The sequence below is a fragment of the Dipodomys spectabilis genome, unplaced genomic scaffold, assembly GCF_019054845.1.
Source record: "Dipodomys spectabilis isolate Male_0828 unplaced genomic scaffold, ASM1905484v1 ptg000063l, whole genome shotgun sequence".
NCBI classification, from domain to species: Eukaryota; Metazoa; Chordata; class Mammalia; order Rodentia; family Heteromyidae; genus Dipodomys; species Dipodomys spectabilis.
Genome location: NW_024870740.1, coordinates 3,831,193 through 3,855,175, shown reverse-complemented (window position 1 = coordinate 3,855,175; position 23,983 = coordinate 3,831,193). Strand labels below are relative to the sequence as shown.

The window sequence follows — 23,983 nt, the reverse complement described above, 5'->3', positions numbered from 1 at the left end:
GTCTTTCTGTATTATTTGGTATTATTTTTGGTTATACAAACATCTAAAGAAAGAGGGAAATACATACTGAAAAGCTTAAAAGCACTCAAATATATTAATATAGAGAGACATTTGTTTTTGATAAAGGGAATGATTTCATAAATTTATTTTAGAATAGACAATTTATAATCTGTGTTGGTTTAGAATAAGAATCAAACCCTATTTTTCTAATTGAACTAAATATTTAAAGATCTCAGAGAATGAATATTACATAGCATATCATTTTTCAAGTGCACACAACAGCAAATAGAACATTTTCCATTTCATTGGTTAAAACAATGTCTTGCTGAAGAAGTTCAGAAAAATGGTCATAAAACTGGAAAGAGGTAGGGCAGGGAAAACTGGGAGAAAATGAGGGAGGGTGACAGTGTTCAAAAAGAAATGTACTCATTACCTGACTTATGTAACTGTAGCCTCTCTGTACATCCCCTTTATCAATAAAAATTAACAACAACAAAAATTCTAACAAAAATGGAGCCATAATTAAAAAGGTTCTTAAGTAGGCAGCAGAATTGCTAACATAATAAATAAAATACAAAGAAATCAAAGCACCTGGCTTCAAGTTAAGAAGAATATAAATTATATGCTCAAGAAATATATGATTCTTTCCTCCACTGTTTTAAGAAATCATTATCTGATGTGTCAAACTCAATGGCTTATTACTAGTCCCTTGAAAATTCGAATTTCTGTATTCTTCTTACACTGATGATAGTTCCAGGCTTTTACTATACCTCTTAATTGGCTCCTAATGAACATAGAACCAATACTCAGTACAAATACTCAAATACTCAGTACAAAGCAATACTCTAGAAACTTGGGGGAGGGACCTAAAAAATCACTGTACATTTAAATTCACTACTGTAACACACTTAGTCATTCCATATCATGTATATAAGTCCATGAGTGTCTCAAGAGATCTAGGCAATAACAACTATGCACAAACAAACCTGGCTTGCCATTAATGGGTGATTGGGCTAATTTTCTAATCTATCAATAAAAAGACTTAAACAAGACAGCCTTCTATGTTAGGAAAGTATTCTAAATTTCTATAAAATATTAGAATTTTGATAGCCTTGCCAGAACCATAGATATAGCAATGCCAATCAGTAGTTAGTGTTGAAACATTCCTGTATGTGAATGCAGCTTTACTCAGAGAACTATATCGCTATAGGAAAAACATGACTTGTATAGTCTGGGGTCTCCCTTTCCTCAGGTTACACCAGGACATAGTCTATTACTTGACAGGCATTTTGTTGATTGCAGAGAATTCTAGGTTGAAAGAGACATAAGTATTGCTGCTCTAGAGATCATAAGAGCAACTAAATAGCCTCACAAAGTTACCAAATATTACAATGGAAACCTATCAAGGGATTTCAACAAAATATTTTTCCATTTACTTCAAATTCTTTGTGTAAAGAAAAGTGTCATATATGTAATTTTTTTGTAACTGATCATCTATAAAGAATGTGGTTAAGGACATAGTCTCTTCAAAATCTAGCATATAAAACAAAGCTCAGGTAAGCTATAGCTGCTATCTGTTAACACTAAGTGGAGTTTTTAAGCCAACACTTATTTCAGCAATGTTTCTAGTGTCATAAAAGACCTTTCAATAAGTAGCATAAAACTAGGCACTAGATATATAATGAATTCTGATTGCAGAGTTTAAAGTCTTACAGAGGAAAGTAAAATGGAGAAAATATAAAAAAATAACAGGGATCTTTACTTTCTTAATTCTATTCCTGCCTCCTTGAGTAGAATCTCATTTTATTAACATTTTCAAGACCTCAATAATGAAAGCTTAAATTATATCTTCATGCTTTTCAGCCCATGTATGTATTTCTTTTATCACTACTGAACATCTTTGAAATGCTCTCCACTCACTTTATGTGCTTCTCCCCACACTATCTACACCTCTCTTCTCAGAGGCTTGTCTTGTGGGCTATAGACAATCTCTACACTGCCAAATTTAGTGGACACTAAATTTTCTTTATCTTGCTCAACCGTTCTCTGACTGTTGAAAGTACTGATTAATATATTTTAAAATTCCACTATTTCTTGCCTTCTGGGACACCGACTGCTGACTTTCCAATTTTGCTGCCACTCTGTTGGGTTTGTTGGTGGGTTTTGCAGTGCTTGCGTCTCAAGTTTCCTCCTGGCAGGAGTTTTCTTTTCTCTCTTCTAGCATGCTGTCTGGGTAATTTCATTATTTTTTGCATGACTCTGGATCTCTGATGTGCTGACATACACTTCCCAACAATGTTCTTCACATTCTGATTAAACCTTCAGAACAAATCGTGTTATGCTTACTTTTGTAATGCTTGGAACTGACAGTTTTATCCATGCCTGGAATTCATACCATGGAACAAGTATGAGTTGTGCTAAGTCTTCTAGTAACAAACAGTTTGGAAAATACTTAAGCACCTACATTGTAGTTCTCAAGTCCATGTTAGAGAACTCTTTACAGAATGAGCCCAGTCTCAGTTGAATATGCATAGCGGACAACTAAATCCTAATTCTATGCATAATTAAAAATTCTAAGTAAAATACTAGCAACTTAAATTTAGCATTGTGTTGTTTTTATACTTTGAGAGTATAACTAGAATAAATGACCATATAAATAACTACATATTAACCATTTAATAAAATTCAGACTTCATTTTGAAGAAACTCAGGCTGGAAAATCAAACAGATCTGATTTAGAATTATAGATCATTAATGTGTTTTTCCATTTGACGTTCAAATTTCATTATACATTAGGTTCAGATTTCCTTGAATTCCTGGCTCAAGTGACGTATCACTTATATAGAGTATTCTTCTTTTCTGAAATTATACATTTAATAACTGCTTTCTTCAGTACACTGAAACCACCTTAAAGCTATGCATTGTTATTTTTATATCTTAGTTAACATGTTTTTTTGGTATGCATGACCAGTGATAGAGCCTGTGAGGCCCAGTGAAAAGTGAAAATAAGAATTCCTTTCAACAAAAATAATTGAGAATTTCTAGGTGGCAACCGTACATTATTAAACCAGGGAGGGACCATTCAAAGCCCAAGACCTTGTGCAGACACATAAATTGTATGGTTCTAATATATATGTATGTGTGCACGCTAAAGTGTCTGTGTGTGTGTCTTGTATGTGGGTTTGTAACATGTTAAGTATTTTGATTAAAAATAGGTGCCAGTGGTTCACATGTTTAATCCTACCTACTTAGGAGGCTGAGATCTGAGGATGGTTTAAAACCAGGAGGGAAGGAAAGGCTTTAAGACTCTTATCTCCATTTGATCACACAAAAGCTAGAAGTGGAGCTGTGGCTCAAGTGATAGAGCACTAGCCTTGAGCACAAAAGCTTAGAGACAGTACTCAGGCCTTGAGTTCAGGCCCCAGGACCAGTAAAAAAAAAAAAATTAAAAATAACAATTAATTAAATCATAGCAACTTCAGCAAATATCCATGGATAAAAACAGAATTCATATTTCAGATTATAGTAGTGGGTAAAATGATCATAATCAAGAAAATATTTTCAGGTTAATGATAATTATTTTGATTGATGAATGTAAAGCATTAAATATTAAACTTCAACAGGTTTCTCTTTTGTTGACATCGTGTTATTTTATTTCAATCTTTCTATTAAGCTACATTCACCATTCTGGTAATGTTCCTTCCGTATTTATTGAACACAATCCATAGATAGATAGATAGATATAGATAGATAGATATAGATAATCTATCTATCTATATCTATCTATCTATATATATACTGCATTGTCTCTTTGGGGGCTTTTCTGCAGAATTCATTAATCTTATAATAATGAAGAAGAACTAATCTATTTCTTTAATCCTAAATCATCAGTATTTTGAATACTTATTGAATGTTATTTGTGACATTGTAATTCTCAGTTGACTATAGCAGCAACTAACAGCATTGAAGTTTTTTTCAATGTGATGATAATTTTTTCATAGAACTCATTCATAACTTCATGCTGCTATGATATGCCCATTTTCATATATCCAGAAACATTCTCAATGCTTCTGAATTTCTCTCACAAAGAGATTCTCCACATTTAGATACAATCTAAAAAGTAGATTGTATCCCATGCCTGAACTCTTCATCTTTCCACAAAGTTTGCTTATGTACATGCTCCTATTCTGCCAGGCTTTCTGTGGTTGCATCAGAAGGGAAGACAGATTTCCTGTCTTGAATACTCTTGATGGATAGTTTTTAACTCTGCCCCCATAAGCCTAACCACAGAAAAATAAAATAAAGTAACAAGTCCAAGCTATAAACAGTTAGTTGCCTACTTCCATCACCCTGTCTGATTAGAGAATCTGTCTTTAACATAGTCATCCCAACCTTATCTCTGTCTACTCCTTACCTTCCCTGTCTAAATTGCAGTAAAATTTTTGGAAGTACTTGACTTTCCCCACTCCATTCTGTTTCCTAATCTCATCTATTTTCCTTATTCTTTTTCTCTTTCTTTCTATTTTCTTTCTGCTTTCACATAGATTCTTTTACACACATATTCCTCCATGCATTTTCATGTTATCATCTTCTCCCATCCTGCCACTCAGCAATACTGAATGCCAACCATGTGCTAGATACCTTCTACATGGAAGTAAGTTTGCCTGGGCATAAGGAAGAAAGGCCAGTCTGGTTGGATTATAGTGAACTTGATTGAAATGGGTACCAAGAGGGGAAAGGTGGCATTTATCCAAAAGAAGACAACAAGGTTTCAGTAAAGCCATCAGCACAGCCATGTTCATTGCAGCACTATTCACCATATGAAATCAGTCCATGTGCCCTTCAGTGGATGAATAACTCAAGAAAATGTGTTATAAGTAAACAATGGAATTTTACTCATCTATTAGAAAGAATATTATAACATTCACAAACAAAATGGAAACATTTGGAAAAAATAATACTAAGTGAAGTAAGCCAGATCCAGAAAAACAAAAGTTTCATGGCTTCCTTCATTTGTGGTAGCTAGATGGTGCCTATAAATCTATAGGTAAACACAATGGCTGGCACATGAGTGGCTACATATGGGTTAACTGAAGTATAATAGACCCTATGGAGAACTCAACAGTATAATCTTTTAGAAAGACTAGGTCAAAATCCAGCCAAATCCACACCAGGAAATGGGTACATCCAGTAGAAGTAGTGGGGCCAAGGGGAGAGGGGAAGATAAATGAAAGCAGAGAATGCAGTGAAAAACTCATTATATATTCTGCAAAGGTTGGGTCAAAAGGGGATGAGAATGTTGAAGGGGATGAGAATGTTGAGAATGCTTTGTTATATGACACCTCCTTTGTACAACTACCCAAAGATTTTGAAAGACAAAGAGAAAGAAAGAGAGAGAGAGAGAGGGAGGGAGGGAAGGAGGAAAGGAGAAAGGAAAGGAAGGCAGGCAGGAAGGCAAGAAGGCAGTAAAGAATTTTTTTTTTTAAAGAAAGTTGACAGAACCTAGATCACACAGGCTCTTGAGGACTTTTTACACAGTAGAGTGGCCAGATGCTGAGATGTATAATCAGCTATCTGGCTGCTCTGGAATTGTGGGAAAGCTGACAGATCCCTTAGGCAGTCTCCACAGTCACCTGGCAGGGATAACTGACAAAACTAGTCTCCAGATTGAAGCAAGATTTAAAAAGGAATCAATATGGAAATTGAAGGCTTGGGCCTCTTTGTCTTACTAATTTATTTTTCTCTTTTTCTCTCCTTCCTTCCTTTTGCCTCTTCACTGTTACATTATAACAGAATGAGGAGCTCTTCACCAGCTCCAAGTTCATTCCCCTTCAAGTGCCAATTCAGAGGTCATGAACTCCAGAAACCTTTCCTCAGGTCCTCACAGCAGGGCAAAGACACACCCACATGACATAACAGCCCTCCTGGCATCAAGTTCTTCATGACTGAGGTATTCCCTGGCTCTTCCAACACAGAGGCTCCCAGCATGGATTTGGGGAGTCAGACATTGGGGGCGTTTTTCCTAATTCTGCTAAGTAAACTCTGGCATGTCAATTAAGGAAGTCTCTGTTCCCACAAATGTAAAGTGCAGACTAGAAAATGATCTGTTTCATCGGAAGTCTTGCCCGCGGCAATACATGCAAAATACTTCCTAAAATAATGGGCACAATGAAAATGCTAGATGAATGATAGCCATTGTTGTTACCTATGTAACAATGACTGGTTTGCATTATTCACCTGTCCTAAGAAGGGTTTATGCAGAGTATCAAAAGCCAAGCTAAAGTAGGAAATACCTAGGGAACTCAGTCTTTTGGGGGGGGGGGGGAGGGGGAAGGATAATACCTCAGTAACAAAGAGACAAAATGGAGAGCTTGATTTATTAGCCAACTCATATAAAACGCAATCCTAATAGTATGATTAATGCCTAAGTCTTCGACTGAACTTGAGGTTTGGTTCTCCAGACAGCACTTACCTAGCAGATTAGGTGGGACCACAGAGTTGTTTTTCTTTAAGATTCTACCTGAGCAGGTGCACGTACAGAAGACCCAGGGAAGAAACTGAGTAGAGAGGTTGGAGGGGCAGAGGGTGTGACCCTCTTAATCATTCCTCACTTCCTTTTTTTTTTTTTTTTAACAAGATGACTTGGCAGCGCCTGACACATCCGCGGCAGAAAGCGGCGACGCCTCCTTGGTGGCGTTTGCTTGGCATAGCCCAGCTTTTGCCCAGCACATTTGTGAACTTCCGTGGACATAGGAACAACTGATGGTTTGCGCGCCCAGTCACTCAGTGTTGCCAAGGCGTCAAAGGATCATCTGAGAGAAAGAAAGAAAAAAAAAAAAAGAACAAAGAAACATTGGCCTGAATCAGAAGACCAGCTGTTTACTTCTGTCAGTACTTTGAAATTTTGCACAGTTCCCTGGTCCTGTTCTCAGTTACAGGCGGCAGTGGCTCAGAGGATAAACCCAAAGGTTGAACCTGCAGACCAATCACAAAGTAGAAACTGAAAGTACACTGCAGGCTGATCCTACGGAAGTTATGGAAAAGGCACAGCGCGGAGCTGGGCAGTGATGAGTGCCGCCCCTCCCGGGATGGATGCAAGCCGGCGCGGCGTGGGTGAAAGGAACCAGCTGCAGAGCCTGCCCTGCCCATCCCCGCTTGTGGCAATTCCTCGGAAGACCGGAATCCTGGGAGTGATTATGGGTGGTGAGAGCTTGCTCCTGCTGCAGTTGCGGTCATCATGATTACGCCCGCCTCCTGCAGACCATGTTCCATGGTAAGCGCTCCTCTCCCGGGCGCGCTGGTCGGCGCGCGCCTGGCACGCCCGGGAACTCCGGGAAGCGCTGCCCCCCCACCCCCACCCCACTCCTGCGCCTAGGCACGTCCGGGAATCGCCGGGCCTTTGCACTTTGGACCTGCAGAGAGCACTGCCTCTCCCCTGGTCAGCCACTACCTGCGCCTGAGTACTGTGGCCCCTTAGCCGTTTGCGCCCGGCAGCGGGAAGCGTCCTGTAGGTGCAAGCCTGCAGGCAGCTCCCTTGGATGGAGTAATCAAGGGCTACCAACTTCAGTCCATCTGCGCGTCCCTAGCCAGGATCTCCCTCCACCCCCAGGGCGCCCAAGTCAGCCTCCCGTGCTCCTGGTCTGGCCAGGTTACTCACAGACAGCCAGGGTTCAGCGAGCAGCCGAGTCCTTGCAGCTCCGAACTTCCGAGAGAACTGAAAGCAAAGCTCCCCTGGGGACGCTCTTTTAAATCCCTCGGGGACAAGTCTCTGGAAAACCCCGTCTTTTCCCCTCTGCGAGGCTGGGAGTTTCCGACGGGGACTGTACCTTGCGCCTTTTGCTGGGAACCCGAGCCCTAGGGGTTGGCATTAAGAAAAGCCAGATTAAAAAAAAAAAAAATTATTCTTAACGAACATATTGGCTACTTGATGAAGGCTTAAATAGGCCTGGGTCTAAATTCTGCAGACCCCGATGAGATTTTATATATTATGTCTTTGCTCAGAGTAACGGTTTAAAATGGACAGGCGCTAACTTGACATAAGCTGGATTTCATTGGTAACTGTGGTCAATATAAAAAGTTAATAATAATAATAATAATGCAAGAAGAAAATAGAGGAAAAAGAGGTCTAAGAGGATCTGCTGCGGAAAATGGGAGGGCGGGCGGGTTACGCTAGAACTTCCTCAAGAAACAGGGCAGTGGAAGAGGGCAACGTGTGCCTTCCTGGCTATTCAGATCAAGAGTTATTTTTTCCCTCTCATAGGTAGCAAAGATCCCCAAACTGACAAAATGAAGGGGGAGTGCATGTGGCAGTACCCGATTATGGAAGCTTTGTAAGGAATATCCTCCAGGAGTTTAATGCAGAATTCAGATTTGAGGCTATTCGGTTTTCCTTGTAACACGATTTTCCTGAAATTATTGCTTTTTGGTGCACTGCTGGTGAAAGCAAGGCCATATACTTTTCATAAGGAGCTTTTATTTCCTGAATTGTATCTATATTAGTCAGGCATCATGAATTATCAATATACACAATATATTAAAACTCTAAACTGCTAATAATTATTGCTATATTTAGTATCTTTCATTTTTAGCCCAATAGATTTCTCCAAAAGCTTAAGTTCTGTCAAGGTTGGCCATAGACTATTTGTGCCCTTTATTTTGGTGGGGGGAGCACATTGAAGTAGATGAAGACTCTCTGCGAGGTCCCCAACTGGGCTGTCTGGTGAGGCTAATTTCACTCTATATGAGGACAAAACAATATAATAGCAATAAAGAAAGAAAACTGAGAATGATTAGGAACATTGAATTAAAAAATGGCACCACATCTGTGTGTGGATATCTTAAAACCAGCAAGGATTTTCCATAAAATCAATTTATATCATATTCACATTCATTTTTAAGAGAGTTTTTCCTCTCACCTGGAAATAAAGGGTATGTAAATAAGGCCAGATACTATTTAGTGTCTTTTTTTTCTAAAAATAAGAGCCTATGATAGCTTCATAACTTGGCCAGGAAGTATCTTCATGAGGTTGGTACAGAGGAAAATGGGTTTTTATATTTCCTTTGACACACACAGTTATTTCTATAGGAAGCAGTATATCTCAGTAACTAAAAGCCAAGTTTCTAGACTCCTTATTCTGAGCAACTATATATGAATTCTAGCTCTTCTTTACATACATAGTAACTTGGGGGAAAAGGTTCTTTGGGCCTCACGCTTTCCACCTGTAAGATAGGGATAACTTGTAGCTAAGTGTGACATGGAGTAGTTATGGAATTAAATTCCCAGTAAAACTAGGTTTTATGTGATGGACATTCAGTAGCTATTTTTTATCAGAAAAACTGATAAAAGGCTAGATTTAGTGGACCTTAAAGACTAATTTATTTATGTTCACTTTGACCCCATAACTTAAGCAGCAGAGGAATGAATGTGTTATTTGGCTTAAATTAAAAACCAACAAGAATTTTTAAACAACAGCCACTCTAGTTTAACCAAATTCCCTATTGAAAACAAATTCTCCAGTTTCAATCCCTTCAGGAGACTTAAAGACAATTCCACAAGCACATACTTGCCCTCAATTGTTGCTTATGGTTTTGTCTTTTCTATGACCTAATGGAAAGTCAGGGGGAGGAGAGAATTAGGAGTCTATGCAGTATGAAATAACACACACAGTAAAATTCAGTCCTTATCCCATTATGACCATTTTGATAGTACTTTCGATCCAGATAGTCTTAATATGTTTCTCTATATGTAATATGGAAAAAAGCAATTACAGAAGAAAGTTCACCTCGTAAAGACAAGGTAGGGCCCTTTACATTATAGATTTGCTTATAGAATTGTCCCAGAGGCAGTTTAAAACCTAAATAGATTTTGTGGATAAGCAGTAAAATTCATAGAATTGAAGAATTTGAGAACTAAAGATTGCATTTAGAAATTAAGTAAATGAAGCTTAAAATTCTGCTGTTCAGTTACACAATTATGAATCATACCAAACACAACTTCCAAGTCTCCATCCTGCAAACCTGATTGCTTTGCATTGCTATAGCCTACATGAAGCTCACTTAGTAAACAACACTGGCAACAGAAGAATGCTGAAGAAGCAAAGTATGTTTGAGATTGAAATATTATGTACTACATAAAAAGACCATGAATTCTCCACTAACTCATCACAGGTTAAAATGAGAAATACTATCCAACATTACATTGAAATAAACTTGGGAAGCACTTATACATATTTTTTACTTACACATATTTTTAAATGATACTGGCATTTGAACTCAAGGCCTCATGCTTGCTAGAGAGGTACTCTCCCATTGAGTCATACCTCCAGGTCCTAGGGAGCACTTATTTCTCAAAACTTGAATAGAGAAGACTCCAAAGGAATTGTTATTAAAACAAAACAAAAAAAAGAGATGATCTCTAAAATAACATAAATGGTAAAACTATCTTACTTTCATCCCATTATTTAATTATATGTTCTATTCTCTACATTTCATCAAAGAATGTGCCCTGAATTATTTTTTTTCCTCCCAAAGTATAGCTTTAAGACACCACAAAGTGATGATTCTATAAAATCTATGTAGCTCGGAGGCAATTTATCAATTAATCATCATTTAAGGATACAGATCTCCAGGGGAAAGAATGGTAGTAGAAAAGAGTCAAAGCTGAATACTATATGAGAATGGTTCATTCAAAAGATCAATATGATTATATGTTATAAAGAGTATATACACATATACATATATATGTGTGTATGCATGTGTGACAAGTGTTAGTAACATATGGAGATGAGAAGTGAGAATGTTTCACATATGGAGATGAGAAGTGAGAATGTTTTCCCTATAACTTCTACCTAGCCTACTTTTTATGTTTATAAAAATCCTGGTCATTTTTATATTTAACAAAAACATGGGTCACCAAAGATCATAGTTGACTGTGTAGTGGTACTGATTTTCATATGATAGTTCCTAATACAATTGATGACATCCTCATGTCCTTTATAATATCCTTAACATGCTTAAAGATATGGTCATAATAGTTGTTACTTGGGTTTGAAGAAGTGGTGTTTGTACATTTTGGGAAATCAAGATGTAAACTCGGAGCCTCACAGTTACTCAGTTGATGCTCTACGTTTGAGCAATGCCTCGAGTCTCGTATTGTTTCTGTTAATTGGAGATGGATTATAGACTGTTCTGTGCAGTCTGGCCTTGAATCACAATCCTCAGACCTCAGCCACCTGAGTAGATAGGACAGGAATAAGCCACGGGTGCTAAGCCTGTTCGTACTTTCAATTAGAGAAGACTTGCATGTGAAATGTCTTCCACTGAAAAGTGGGAGTATAAATAAAATTTATTTGGAAAGAGCACAAACCGTGTATCGTCAACAGAACTCAGTTCACAGAAAGACACATTACTGGCTATTCATCTAGTATATATTGACTGCCCCAAATGATACAATATGCAATTTCATTCTTTTTGTGTGTGTGTTCCCATGCTGGGGCTTGAACTTGGGATCTTGGCACTGTCACTTAGCATTTTTACTCAAGTCTGGTGCTGTACCACTTGCAACACAGCTCCATTTCCAGCTTATTAAAAATAAGAATTTCATATACTTTTCCTTTCCAGGCTGGTTCTCAGCTTCTTGAGTCACTAAGATTATAGGCATGAGCTACCAGTGCCCTGCAGTTTCATTCTTAATTTAACAACTGCCCCCATTTAGGAAGGGTTACCAAAAACAGACAAAAATCATTTATTTTTTTCTAACATGACAACAGGCTGAACAGAGGTGGAGTTAAACAGAATGTGGATTTGGGGACACATACAGAAAAGTGAAAAGATGAGAGCAATCCCAAGTACAACGTTGACTTTGCAAGAATTTGGGGAAGTAAATCCTTTATGGTGCATCATTGGAAAGAAAGACCATAATTCTATGGAGTAGACCTCCCACAGAACTGCCTCCAGGAAGGAACCAGATATTCCTTCAAGTGGACTATGGTTTTGTATAACATCATAAAATTTCAACAATGTGTAACTTTGAAAGCTGTGCAGTACCTCCTTACCTATTGAATTTTTTTTCTTAAAGGGATGTTCAATATAAAATCAAATCAACTAACCTGCCAGTATCCCCTCATGTGTCTTTCTGGAGCATTCAATACACCTGTTCCTCATGTTCCTTAAGAGTAATTTCTATATAAAAAGTAGGCAACAATGCTCAATAGGAAATGTACTCATTACCTTGCTCATGTAACTATAACCCCTCAGCATAGTATTTTTACAATAAAAAGTACAAAAAAAAGCAGATAAAACCTAAACCCCAAATTCTATTCTACTTTGTTACATAATTTCAAGGTTTTTTTTTGTTGTTGTTATTGGTTTTTTTTTTTGGGGGGGGGGGGTCTGGTCGTGGGGCCTGAACTCTGGGCCTGGGTGCTGTCCCTCAGCTCTTCAGCTCAAGGCTAGCGCTCTACCACTAGAGCCACAGCGCCACTTCCAGCTTTTTTCTTTTTGCTCATGTGGTGCTGAGGAATCGAACCCAGGGTCTCATGCATGCAAGGCAAGCGCTCTACCACTGAGCCACCTTCCCAGCCCCCATAATTTCAAGTTTTTAAGGTCCTTCCTACACTATCCAAGAACAAAGCTGAACTTAAAAAATTATTAGAATAGGATCTGAGAAGGTGGCTCAGTAGTAGAGTGCTTGCCTTGTATGCATGAGACCTTGAGTTTGATTTCTCAGCACCACATATGCAGAAAAAGATGGAAGTGGTGCTGTGTCTAAGTAGTAGAGCACTCACCTTGAGCTAAAGAACTCAGGGACAGTGCCCATGCCCAGAATTCAGGCCCCATGACTGACACACACACACACACACACACAAATATTAGAGTAAAATTTTTGGTCACTGTATCCAGTGGCCTCCACTTATAATCCCAGTTATTTAGGAATTACAGACAGGAAGAGCATGGTTTTGAGGCCAAGCTGGGCAAAAAGTTAGCAAGACCTCCACAGCAACAAACAAAAGGGGCACAATGACACTCTTCTGTAATCTTAGTTACTCAGGAAGAATAGATAGGTAGGTGGATCATGGTCCCAGGCCAGCTGGGCAAAAAGTTAGTATCAACCCAAGGAATAAACAACTCATAAAGGGGTGGAGATAAATCTGAAGTGGTAAAACACTCACTGAGAAAGCACAGGTCCTGAGCTCAACCATCAAATCCACAAGAAAAAAACACAGAGAAATAAATGATAAGCTTCTTGTAAAACTGCAATCAAATGTAACCTCATAGAAAATTTAAGTCATTCTTATTGACTGTTGAATTTAGTTTCTTTTAGGTATATCTTTGGACTTCCTCCCTTGATCCTTGTTCTGTTGCCAGTAACTTCTTCTGATTGTCACATTAAAGACATAGACGGTAAAGCATTTGAGAACGTTATAGTCATCAGCCTCGATAAATTGGTAGGTGTTTATTTTCTTTACATTTTTGGTTATGTGGAAATTGGAAATATACTTTGGTTATGTTAGTTTTATTTGTGTGTGTGTGTGTGTGTGTGTGTGTGTGTGTGTGTGTGTGTGTGTGTGTTGGTCCTAGAGTCCTGGGGTTTGAACTCAGGCCTAGGCTCTGTCTCTGAGCTTTTTTGCTCAAGGCTAACACTCTACTTGAGCCACAGCTGTATTTCGGGCTTTTTGGTGGTTAATAGAGATAAAAATCTCATAGACTTTCCTGTCCAGATGAGCTTTGAACTGCTATCCTTATATCTCAGCCTCCTGAGTAGCTAAGCTTACAGACATGAGCCACTGGTGCTCAGCAGGGTAAGTAGTTTTATAATCCATTATCCATCATCTGCATTTCTTCACAAGGATGAGAAATAGCTACAGAATACAATGTAATAAACTACCAACTATGATTTATACTTGGCCTCATTTTGTCTTTCAAAAATGAACATTTCCGTTCAAGAGGAAGTGTACTCATTACCTCACTCATGTAACTGTAACCCTCTGTATAGTATCTTTACAATAAAAAAAAAAATGAACATTTCCGAAACCCTTAGACTTCCAATATATACTTTAGACCCATTACTACCACATTTTTCACATTTTTTACAGCACTACATGCATTTTCTTTTCATCCACATACTGTGTTAGCCCTGCATATATATCCTTTAGGAGATGTACAATAACAAGAGTATTCTATCTAAATATTATGGTGCAAAGAAACGTAGTTTTATCTGAATGTGTGTCTGTATCTTTATAAGCATGTGCATATTTTTATTCTATACAGTATATAATTTTGTACACTAATTTATTGCAACAAAAGTTTTTTAATAACTAGGTTTTATATTTAGAGCAAATTATAATTTACAGAAAAAATGAGCAAAGAGTAAAGAATTTCCATGTATCCCTCTTCTCTCTGCAAGATTTTCCCTATTAGCACTTTGCATTATCAGAGTGCATTTTTTGAAATTGATGGGCCAGTATTGATTCAATATTGTTAAACAAAGTTCATAGTTCACCTTACATTTCACACTGTTGTCCATTGTCATTGGTTTTGATGAGTCCAGAGTCTAAAGAGAGCCCAAGTTAAAATAAATTCATTCGTTAATTCTAATGTAAATAGAAGAATAGGTTTATACAAATTTGTAAGGTGCCTCCCTGTATATAGTTTGCCAAATATGGATGAGATACCTAGAATTAGAATGACTAAATTAGATTATTTTAATGAACTTCTGGATACAAATTACCAAATTACTATTTTCTGAAGATGGATCTATTTGCAATTTTCACAGTAGTATGAGATCATCTTCCTGTAAGTTTTGCAAAATTTTTACTTTGTTATTTTTAAAGTCATCTGCCAAGGCAACAGAAAAAAATTCTATTTTTTGTTTTACATTTCTCTACATTTCTAGTGACATTGAATGTTTTAATTTTTGTTCTTCCATTATGTGTTGGTCATGAAGCTTCAGGGCATGGATGCTGTCCCTGAACTCTTTTGCTCAAGGCTAGCACTCTAATATTTTGAGTCACAGTTCCACTTCCAGTTTTTTAGTAGTTAATTGGAGATAAGGATCTCATGGGGATTTTGTTTGGACTGGCTTCAAACTGCAATCCTTAGATCTTAGCCTCCTAAGTAGCTAGGAATACAGGCATGAGCCACTGATGCCCAGCTGACTTAATTCTTTTAAAGAACACAGTTCCGTGGCTTTTGGTATATTCCAAAGTGGCATAATCATTCATTATCACTTTCCAATTCCAAAATATTTTCATCACCCCTAAAGAAATTCTGTGCCCATTGGCATTAATTTTCCATTTCTCTTTAGTTGTGATTGGCAAATTCATCTGCTTTATGTCTGTGTGGACTTGCCTATTCTAAACATTTTAGTAAATGAAATCATACAATATGTAAACTTTTACACTGGCATTTTTGACATTTTATTCCTAAGGTTTGTCCATGTTATCATATGAATCAGTAGTTTATTTTCTTTATATTTTAATAAACAACTTATTTATTCATCAGTTGTTGGACATTTGAAGTTTGCACTTTGAGCTATTAAAAATTACATGGTTATGAACATTGGTATGGAAGTTTTCATGGAACATTGTTGAGTATATGCTTAGGAGAGAAATTGATGAATCATTTGAAAATTAGACTTATTGGTTTACAAATGAGTGTACAAATGGTTTACAAATCTTCTAGATTTCTGTGAAAACTATGTAGATAATTTGTAGAACAGGACTGCTTTGGTGATTTCAGTTCCCTGGCAATTCACAGTGAACATTAAAATCAACTTAACCACCATGATGTCAGCTGGGATGCTGAGTGGTTTTGTGCTGCATCTGTAGAAGAACTATAAGACTATAGTTTTCTTAAAATACTTAAAATTCTTCTGATCCATGAACACAGGATGGCTTCATACTCATCCAGATTTCCTTTCATTCCTTTCAAGAATGTTTTGTCATCTTCAGACTATAAATTTTGTGACTCTCATTAAATTTATTTCTAAATATTTTACATGTGTGACACTATTACAAATGAAATTGCCTGCTTAATTTCATTCTTTAGGATAGCTAATGATTAATAACTGTAGTCCTTGAATGAATTCTATAACCATTTAGTTAAAACTGAAAATATCTACCCAGCTGTACCAAGACACAGCATGCACAATAGTAACTTTTGTGCTTCATTATTCTCTACCTTAGGACATTGTATTAGCTTCTACATAGTCCCTCAATATTGAAAGCATGGAACTGTCCTTGACACTTTTACTTCTTAACTTATACATCATCTAATTAGCCCAGTTTATTTCTTCAACACCTGGGTAAGTCATTCATTCTTACTTCTATTACCAAGTCTTAGGGCAAATAGTCCTTAGATCTCCCTGGGATGATTTTTCAGAACTTTCAGTAGGCCCCTGACTCATTTTCTACTGAGTTCAGTTGTCCTCCAAAATGACACAAGTTATTCTTCCCAAATTCAAATTGAATACTGTCTCCTCTTTAAAACTAAAAACAATTCTTCTTAATACTTTAATTTCTTCCTTCCTTGATGTAACCATTTATGTTAGGTTTTTAAAAAGAGGTAGCCGAATAAGAACAGCACCAGTACACACGTGGTATTCAGGTAAGGGGTAGGTTTATTCAGTAGACCTGCTGGGACCAGGCAAGGTTGGCACTCCATGTGGCTGGGAAAGAGAGAGGAAAGAGAGAGAAAAGAGCTAGAAAAGAGCAGAGAGAGCAAGAAAAGAACAGAGAGAGAGCTAGAATAGAACAGAGAGGGAGCTAGAATAGAACAGAGAGCGAGAGCCTGGGCCTGTGCTAGACCTTATCTAGGGTATGGGCGGGGAAAGGTGTGGCCACATCAAATTCAGATGTGACCTCAGCGGATGCAGATGTGACCTCTTCCAGGTGTGCCAGTTGCCTAGGGAACACAGTTACTGGATGGAGACTTTGCTGCAAGGAGGGTGGAGTCTGCTAGCCATCCAGGAGCAGACCTTACATTTGATACCTATGGATTTTGGCCTTACACATGGATGGTTTGCTAACAGAAATGGCTGAAAAAGGATCAAATTCTAGTCAAGTATTATTTTAAAACTATGTCTAAATATACTATGTTTAAATCATTTTAGTTACCTTAAACTGTTTAAATTGACTACACTAAAATTTTTTATTATGTCAAGCTAGACTACAGTGTAAAACACATTTCTTATCTATATAATAAAAAACCATGAAGGAATTATCTGCACATAAGCGAAATAAGTTGATATTTAAGGGCTGAGACCTTTTGTTTTATGAATAAGTTTTAAGGTTTGAAAAATGAGAGGAGAATACACCAACCAAAAGATGTCAAAACTGAGTGATTTAAGAAAAAAAGGAGCAACTGTGTTATTTGCAAGAAGGGATAGTTGGACAACAACAAGGAAGGAAGGGAAAGGTAACAATGATTCACAAGTAATGTGTTCATTGCCTTACCCACGTAACTGTAACCCCTCTGTACAGCATCTTAACAATAAAATAAAACAAAATAAGAAGCTCACTTTAAATATAAATCTACACACAAATAAATCAAAGTTGAATCAGGAGTATTTATTTCAGACAAAGCAGACTTCAGGGTAAAGATGATTATCACTGATAGAGAGGTATTGCATAATAAGATGATTAATTCCCCTAGAGGCATTAGAATCCTCAGTGTATATGCACATTACACAAGAGCATCAAAATCAGAAAGGCAAACTCTGATAAATTACATAGAGAAATAATACCCTATTAAAGTTTTAAAATGTCAGTTTTCTTCTATCAATAATTAAATCTGAATTCATCAACCAGAAAATTAGTAAGGATATAATTAAAGTGAAAAGTGTTGTGAATCAATCTGATTTGATTTTATTTTCAATATAATTTACCCAACAAAACAATACAAGTTTTTCAAGATCACAGGGAATATTCACCAGCTCTGAACACATTCTGAGCCATAAAAACATTTTAAAATCTTAAAAAACTAAAGTCTTATATAATCTCAGGCTGGGATTATGGTTTAGTGGTAGAGTGCTTGCCTAGCATACATGAAGCCCTGGGTTCGATTCCTCAGTACTACATACACAGAAAAGCCAGAAGTGGCGCTGTGGCTCAAATGGTAGAGTGCTAGCTTTGAGCAAAAGAAGCTCAGGTACAGTGCCCAGGCCCTGAGTTTAAGACCCAGGACTGACAAAAAAACACAAAACAAAACAAAAAAACACATACATATATGTATATATGTTCTCAAATGAAAACAATTATACAAGAAATAAATAAAACAAGACTGAGTGAAAACTTCAGAATGCCTGGAGAGCAAACAATATAAAACCTTAGATGATATATTAATCAAACACAAATTTCTAAAAACCTAACAATATTTTGAACTGAATGAAATGAACGTTATATTCAAGAATTAGCAGATTCAGTGAGAATAGTAATACATATATTAGGAAAGACATAAATCTAGGCTTCTGCCTTAGGAAAGTAAAAAGGTTAAAAATAAAGACTAAAATAATCTGAAGAAAAGAATTATAATTACAGATAAAATTGAAAACAGTTATTCATTGCATATTAACATATTAATATGCAATTGATATATTATACAATAATATATTATATAATATATAACATATTATATAATAATGTATAATATATAATATGCAATTAATATATATAACATGTCTGTTCTTTCTCACTTGAACTGTAGATTCACTTCAATTCCAATCAATTCCAGACACTTATTCTCTGATATTTATAACTGGACTCAAAGTTAATGTAGAATATCAAAATAACCAATACAATACTGATTAACAAAAAACTGCTACTATATGATAATTTTTTATCAAGTAATGGTAATCAAACAGCAAAATGCTGATGAAAGAATAGCCAGATCAACAGAACTAAATCATCCCCCGAAAGACACAAATCAATATGCTTAACTGACCTTTGACAAGATGATACAGTGAAGAAAGTAAAACTTTCCAAAAATGATGCTGAACCGATTGATTCCAAAGAAACAGAACAAAACAAAGGAGACCTTATACTTTCACATAAGTCGACCTAAAATGGATTAGACAAATGCAAAACACAAAACTATAAAATCACTATAATGACTTTATAATATAAGCCAAACAGTACACAATCTACTAAAAAAAAAACAACCCTGATAATTCAGTCTTCTTATTTATTGAAGACTGGCACACTGTTAATAGAATGAAAAGACAAGCTAAAGACTAGGATGAAATGTCTGTAAAAAGTGTCTGATAGAGGACTTACATTAAAAATATTTGAAAACTGTAAAGCTCAACAGCTACAAAAGATCTGAAAATGCTCTGCCAACAAGTAATTTACTTAGCAAATAAGAGTATATACTTGCTCAATATTATCTCACTAAGGAACTGGAAATTAAAACATGAGCTAACACTGCACTCCTGTTACAATGTCTAAACTCTGTAACAATAATATTAAATGATGGTAAATTGTTTTCTAAACTGGTGGTACCAGTTTACAAATGCACCAGCAATTCATGAGAATTCCTTTTCTTTTCCATATTTTCCACCATTTACAAATTGTATAGTTTCCAGAAAAACTTAGATGGAAAGTCTGATCATGTCATTTTGTTCTTTATTCATTTACCAATTATTATTGAAAGTTCTCAGCTCCTCTAGCTACCACATGAACATAAGGGCTAAGGGAGTAGCTGCCTTTACAAAATCTGCAGTGACATAATGGTACCTAGGAAGCACTCCAATGTGTGTGTGTGTGTGTGTGTGTGTGTGTGTGTGTGTGTACGTGCGTGCGCGTGAGCGCCTGGGTCCTTAGGCTTAAATTCAGGTCACTGGGCACTGTCCCTGAGATTTTTCTTTTTTATTGTCAAAGTGATGTACAGAGGGGTTACAGTTACATGAGTCAGGTAAAGAGCACATTTCCTTTTGAACAGTGTCACCTCCTCCCTTATTCTCTACCAGTTTTTCCCCTCCCAACATTTCCCCCAAAAGTTTTGGGGAGGGAACATAGTGTCTAGTTGGTTTCACTGCTGAACTAGTTCACCCTACTACTTGAGCCACAGTTGTACTGTCAGCCTTTTGGGGAGAAGTTAATTAGAGACAAGAGTCTCACAGTCTTTCCTGCCTGGACTGGCTTTGAACTACTAACCTCAGATCTCAGCCTCCTGAATGAGCCACTAGCACCTGTTCAACTTCCTTTTTATTTTAGGTACATCATTAACAGTCCAGGATACTTTTGAAGATTTGTTCATATATTGTATTTATATAGTCCAACTTTGCCAAGTCAATATCTATCTATCTATCTATCCATCTTGTTCACCATCATCATCATCATCATCATCATCATCATCATCATCATCATCATCACCATCATTTATAGAACTGGGGATTAGAATTCCAGGCTTAAGCTTACTAGGTTTGTTTGGTAGTCTAGCACTTTAACAAGGCACAGTTCCAGGCCTTTGTGCTGATTATTTTAGAGATATGAGTTTCAAGGACTCTTTTACCTGTTCTGGACTTCAAAACTCAATCCTCCAGATCTCACATTCCTCAGACTCCCCAGTGCCTAGGATTGTAGACATAAGCCAACAGAGCCCAGAACTAATTCTCACATAAATTTATTTTCAGTATCCAACAAGTCTTTCTGCAGTGAAAAAATTATAGTTGAAAAATTAAAAGAATGGATGTTCAGTGCATGCATCACAAAACATTAGTGTGGGAGGTAGTACAAGAATTAATTAGCTAATCATTGCATATGTGTTTAAAATGTATTATAAATACGTATAGTATTATTTATAAAATTTAAAATTAAGTGCTTAGAGGAGACTCTGAGAGGTGAGGAAGGCATTATGAGACATAGAGACAAATATTAAGACAATATGATCTATTTAAGGTGAAAACAAGAAAGCTAGCATACAGATACACAGTGGCAAAGGTAAATAAGAATGAAAGAAACAACATATACAAGAATCCATTCTGAAAGAGATTTCTAAAAAGAGATAATAATTCCCATTCATATGTTGAGCATAGTTTTTGAAATGCTCATTTGACTTCAACAAAAGATGAAATGATAAAGGAATAGAATGAGGTTAAAATTGTTTTGTAAAACCCAATAAACATGCTGAAATAAAAAAATACTCTTTCCTTATTTTACTTATGACAAATACTTAATAATATATATTAATAATATATGAAGAATATATAGCAAAATGAAAGTTTTACTCTACTCATAATAAAAAGGAACAAATATAAAACAGTTGCCAAAAGAATTAATAGAGACAATAACGAATCAGTTTGTAAATTTTGACCCATGAAATGGCAAATTAAAATGTGCTATGATAAAGAAAACATTTCCCCTAAAGGAAGGGAAGAGAATAATAGGAAAAATGGAATATGGCTTACAAAGATTGATATAGAATGATTATTAACACATCCTAGAACATTCACTAATTACAAGATAAAGGAAGAATATTTCTGATAGAATGGACAAAAAATTTTAGGGCAAATTATGCTTCAGATTTTCCACATCCTAAAGGAAAAGATGATGGGATGTCATCACACTGTGAAGGATATAAAATGTGACACACAATTATTTATCCCAAACAAATTCATTAAGTATAAGGACTACAGGAAAAAATTTGCATGTTAGAATGGACTGACAGAACATTGCTCATTTTTTGTGGAATAAGAAGAGAGAGGGAAAAGAAGGAACAGAAGAGGAGAGGAAAGGGAAGGGAAGGGAAGGGAAAGAAAGGATAAAGGAAAAGAAAGGGAAGGGAAGGGAAGGGAAGGGAAGGGAAGAAGACATGGAAGATTAGACAAATCCAAGCAAGCAAGAGAAAAAAAGCAGAAATGAACTTAAAGGGTCAACTGCTAAGCTCCTTTTTTTTTTTTTAAATAGAACCAGAGTGATATGTCTTCTCCCTTATTCTATTCTTTTCTTTCCCTCGTGGCTTCTACTACTATCTGAAATTATTCTATTCATGATAGCAAATACTGTGTCTTATCACTGTTTCCCCAACATCTACAATATATTGAAGACAGATGAATCTTTTTCAAAAGTTTTAACTTAAAAAAAAATTGGTCAGTCATATGGCTTGAACTTGGGACCTAGGTGTTGTCCTTGAGCTCTTTTTGCTGTACCACTTTGAGCCACAGCTCCACTTACAGTTTTCTGGTATTAATTGGAGATAAGAGTCTCACAGATTTTCCTGCCTGGGCTGGCTTTGAACCATGATCCTCAGATGTCAGCTTGCTGAGTATCTAGGATTACAGGTATGAGCACTAGCATCTGGTTCAGAAGTATTTTTGACTGAATTAATTAATATACTTTACAAGACTTACATTAAAATACTTATTTTTTTAAAACTATAGTGTAAAGATCTTGGTATTCTTGAATGACCTGTTTGGTTATTTCCGAGCCTAAATCAATGTAACTGAGACTAGGGGTTAATGAGCAGGAGAACCAAGATCAAGATGGCATCATGGTGGATTCTAGTGAAGTCCATGTTCCTAATTGCTTACTTGGCATGTTAAGATGTGAAAAGAGGACTCTCAGGTGAGATTTTTTTTAATGGAAAGTATCAATTTTATTGATAAGTAACCTACCCCCCAAAATTTATTTATCATTTATCAAAGGCCCTACTTCCTGATACCATAAACTTGAGGTTAACATTTCAATGTAGAAATTGACATAAACACACAGATCATATCAGTGGCACTGTAAAATTATCATGTGAGCTGTAGTTTCTTGAATGTTGTTATAACAATGACTTTTCATAAACTTTGGATTATTTACAACTGATAAAAACCCTTGCAGCCTATCTTGCCTTGCTTGCTATTCCTGAATGAAGACATGTTTAGAATTATATTTTCCGACCAATAAACTACATTTTCATTCTGTATGACACTTCAGGACAGATGTAATGGGACTGGGAAGGTGGCTCAGTGGTAGAATGCTTGCCTTGCATGCCTGAGGCCCTGGGTTCGATTCCTCAGCACCACATAAGCAAAAAAGAAAAGAAAGCCGGAAGTGGCGCTGTGGCTCAAGTGGTAGAGCACTAGTCTTGAGCTGAAGAGCTGAGGGATAGCGTCCAGGCCCAGAGTTCAGGCTCCACGACCAGAACCAAAAAAAGAAAAAAAAAGAAAAAAGAAAAGGGCAGATGTAAGGCAGTTTAAATGGAAAACATGTAAGCACTAGGTGATTTCAAATTCACATTTGGCACACTAGCTAACTGAGGATTACATTAAAATAGTATGTAGCCATTGGCGCTTAAGAAGGATGAGTGATTAAAATCTCTTGAGGTGATCACGGTACAGGAATTGAGTTTTGAAATCAGTTTTTTCAGATCTCTATATAAAATCTCAACTGCTATTATATAATGGCATTTAATTAAACATTTATTAAAGTGTATTAATTGAAATCTGCCAATTCAAAGATAAATATGTTCTACTTTATGAACTATAGTGAAAGAGGAAAAGAATAAGTTTAAGAGGACACTGAAACAGCAATAGATTTTAAGGAGGCAAAATGAAGGAGTTCTACTTCATCAAAAGGGTTACCTGAGTCAAAGCCTTGAATCTTGTGCTTGCAATGTAATTGTGCATGCATTTATGAAATACTTGTAAGTGGTTGTAAGTAAACTGTTAAATAATGTACAAAAATATAAAGAAAACTACCTTATCAATTGAGTTCTAATTTTGTGAAATTCACAAATTTGAAAGGTATATTCATGAATAAAGAATTGCAATACAGTAAGATAATTAAGAAATTATAATATTTTGGCAAATCCCCAGGAGTGATATTGCTGGGTTATTTCAGCATTATTCACTTTAGCCAAGGTAAAGAATCAGCCCAAATGCCCCTCAATGGACAAACGAGTCAAAAAAGTATATATACATAATGGAATTTTACTCATCCATTAGAAAGAATGATATTATACCATTTGTAAAGAAATGGAAAGACCTTGCCGGGTGCCGGTG

The 23,983-nt window shown here is 36.4% G+C and overlaps 1 protein-coding gene across 2 annotated transcripts in view; it reads left to right on the top strand.

Moving 5' to 3' along the window:
- The first annotated feature begins 6,476 nt into the window (after positions 1 to 6,476).
- Il7 (interleukin 7) overlaps positions 6,477 to 23,983 on the top strand; it is a 28,590-nt gene continuing 11,083 nt past the window's right edge. For both annotated transcript variants that reach the window (XM_042680710.1, XM_042680709.1), the window contains exons 1-2: positions 6,477 to 7,273; positions 13,312 to 13,445. In XM_042680710.1, the coding sequence (XP_042536644.1) occupies positions 7,264 to 7,273; positions 13,312 to 13,445 (144 nt within the window). In that variant the 5' untranslated portion in view covers positions 6,477 to 7,263. The remainder of the gene's footprint in view (positions 7,274 to 13,311; positions 13,446 to 23,983) is intronic.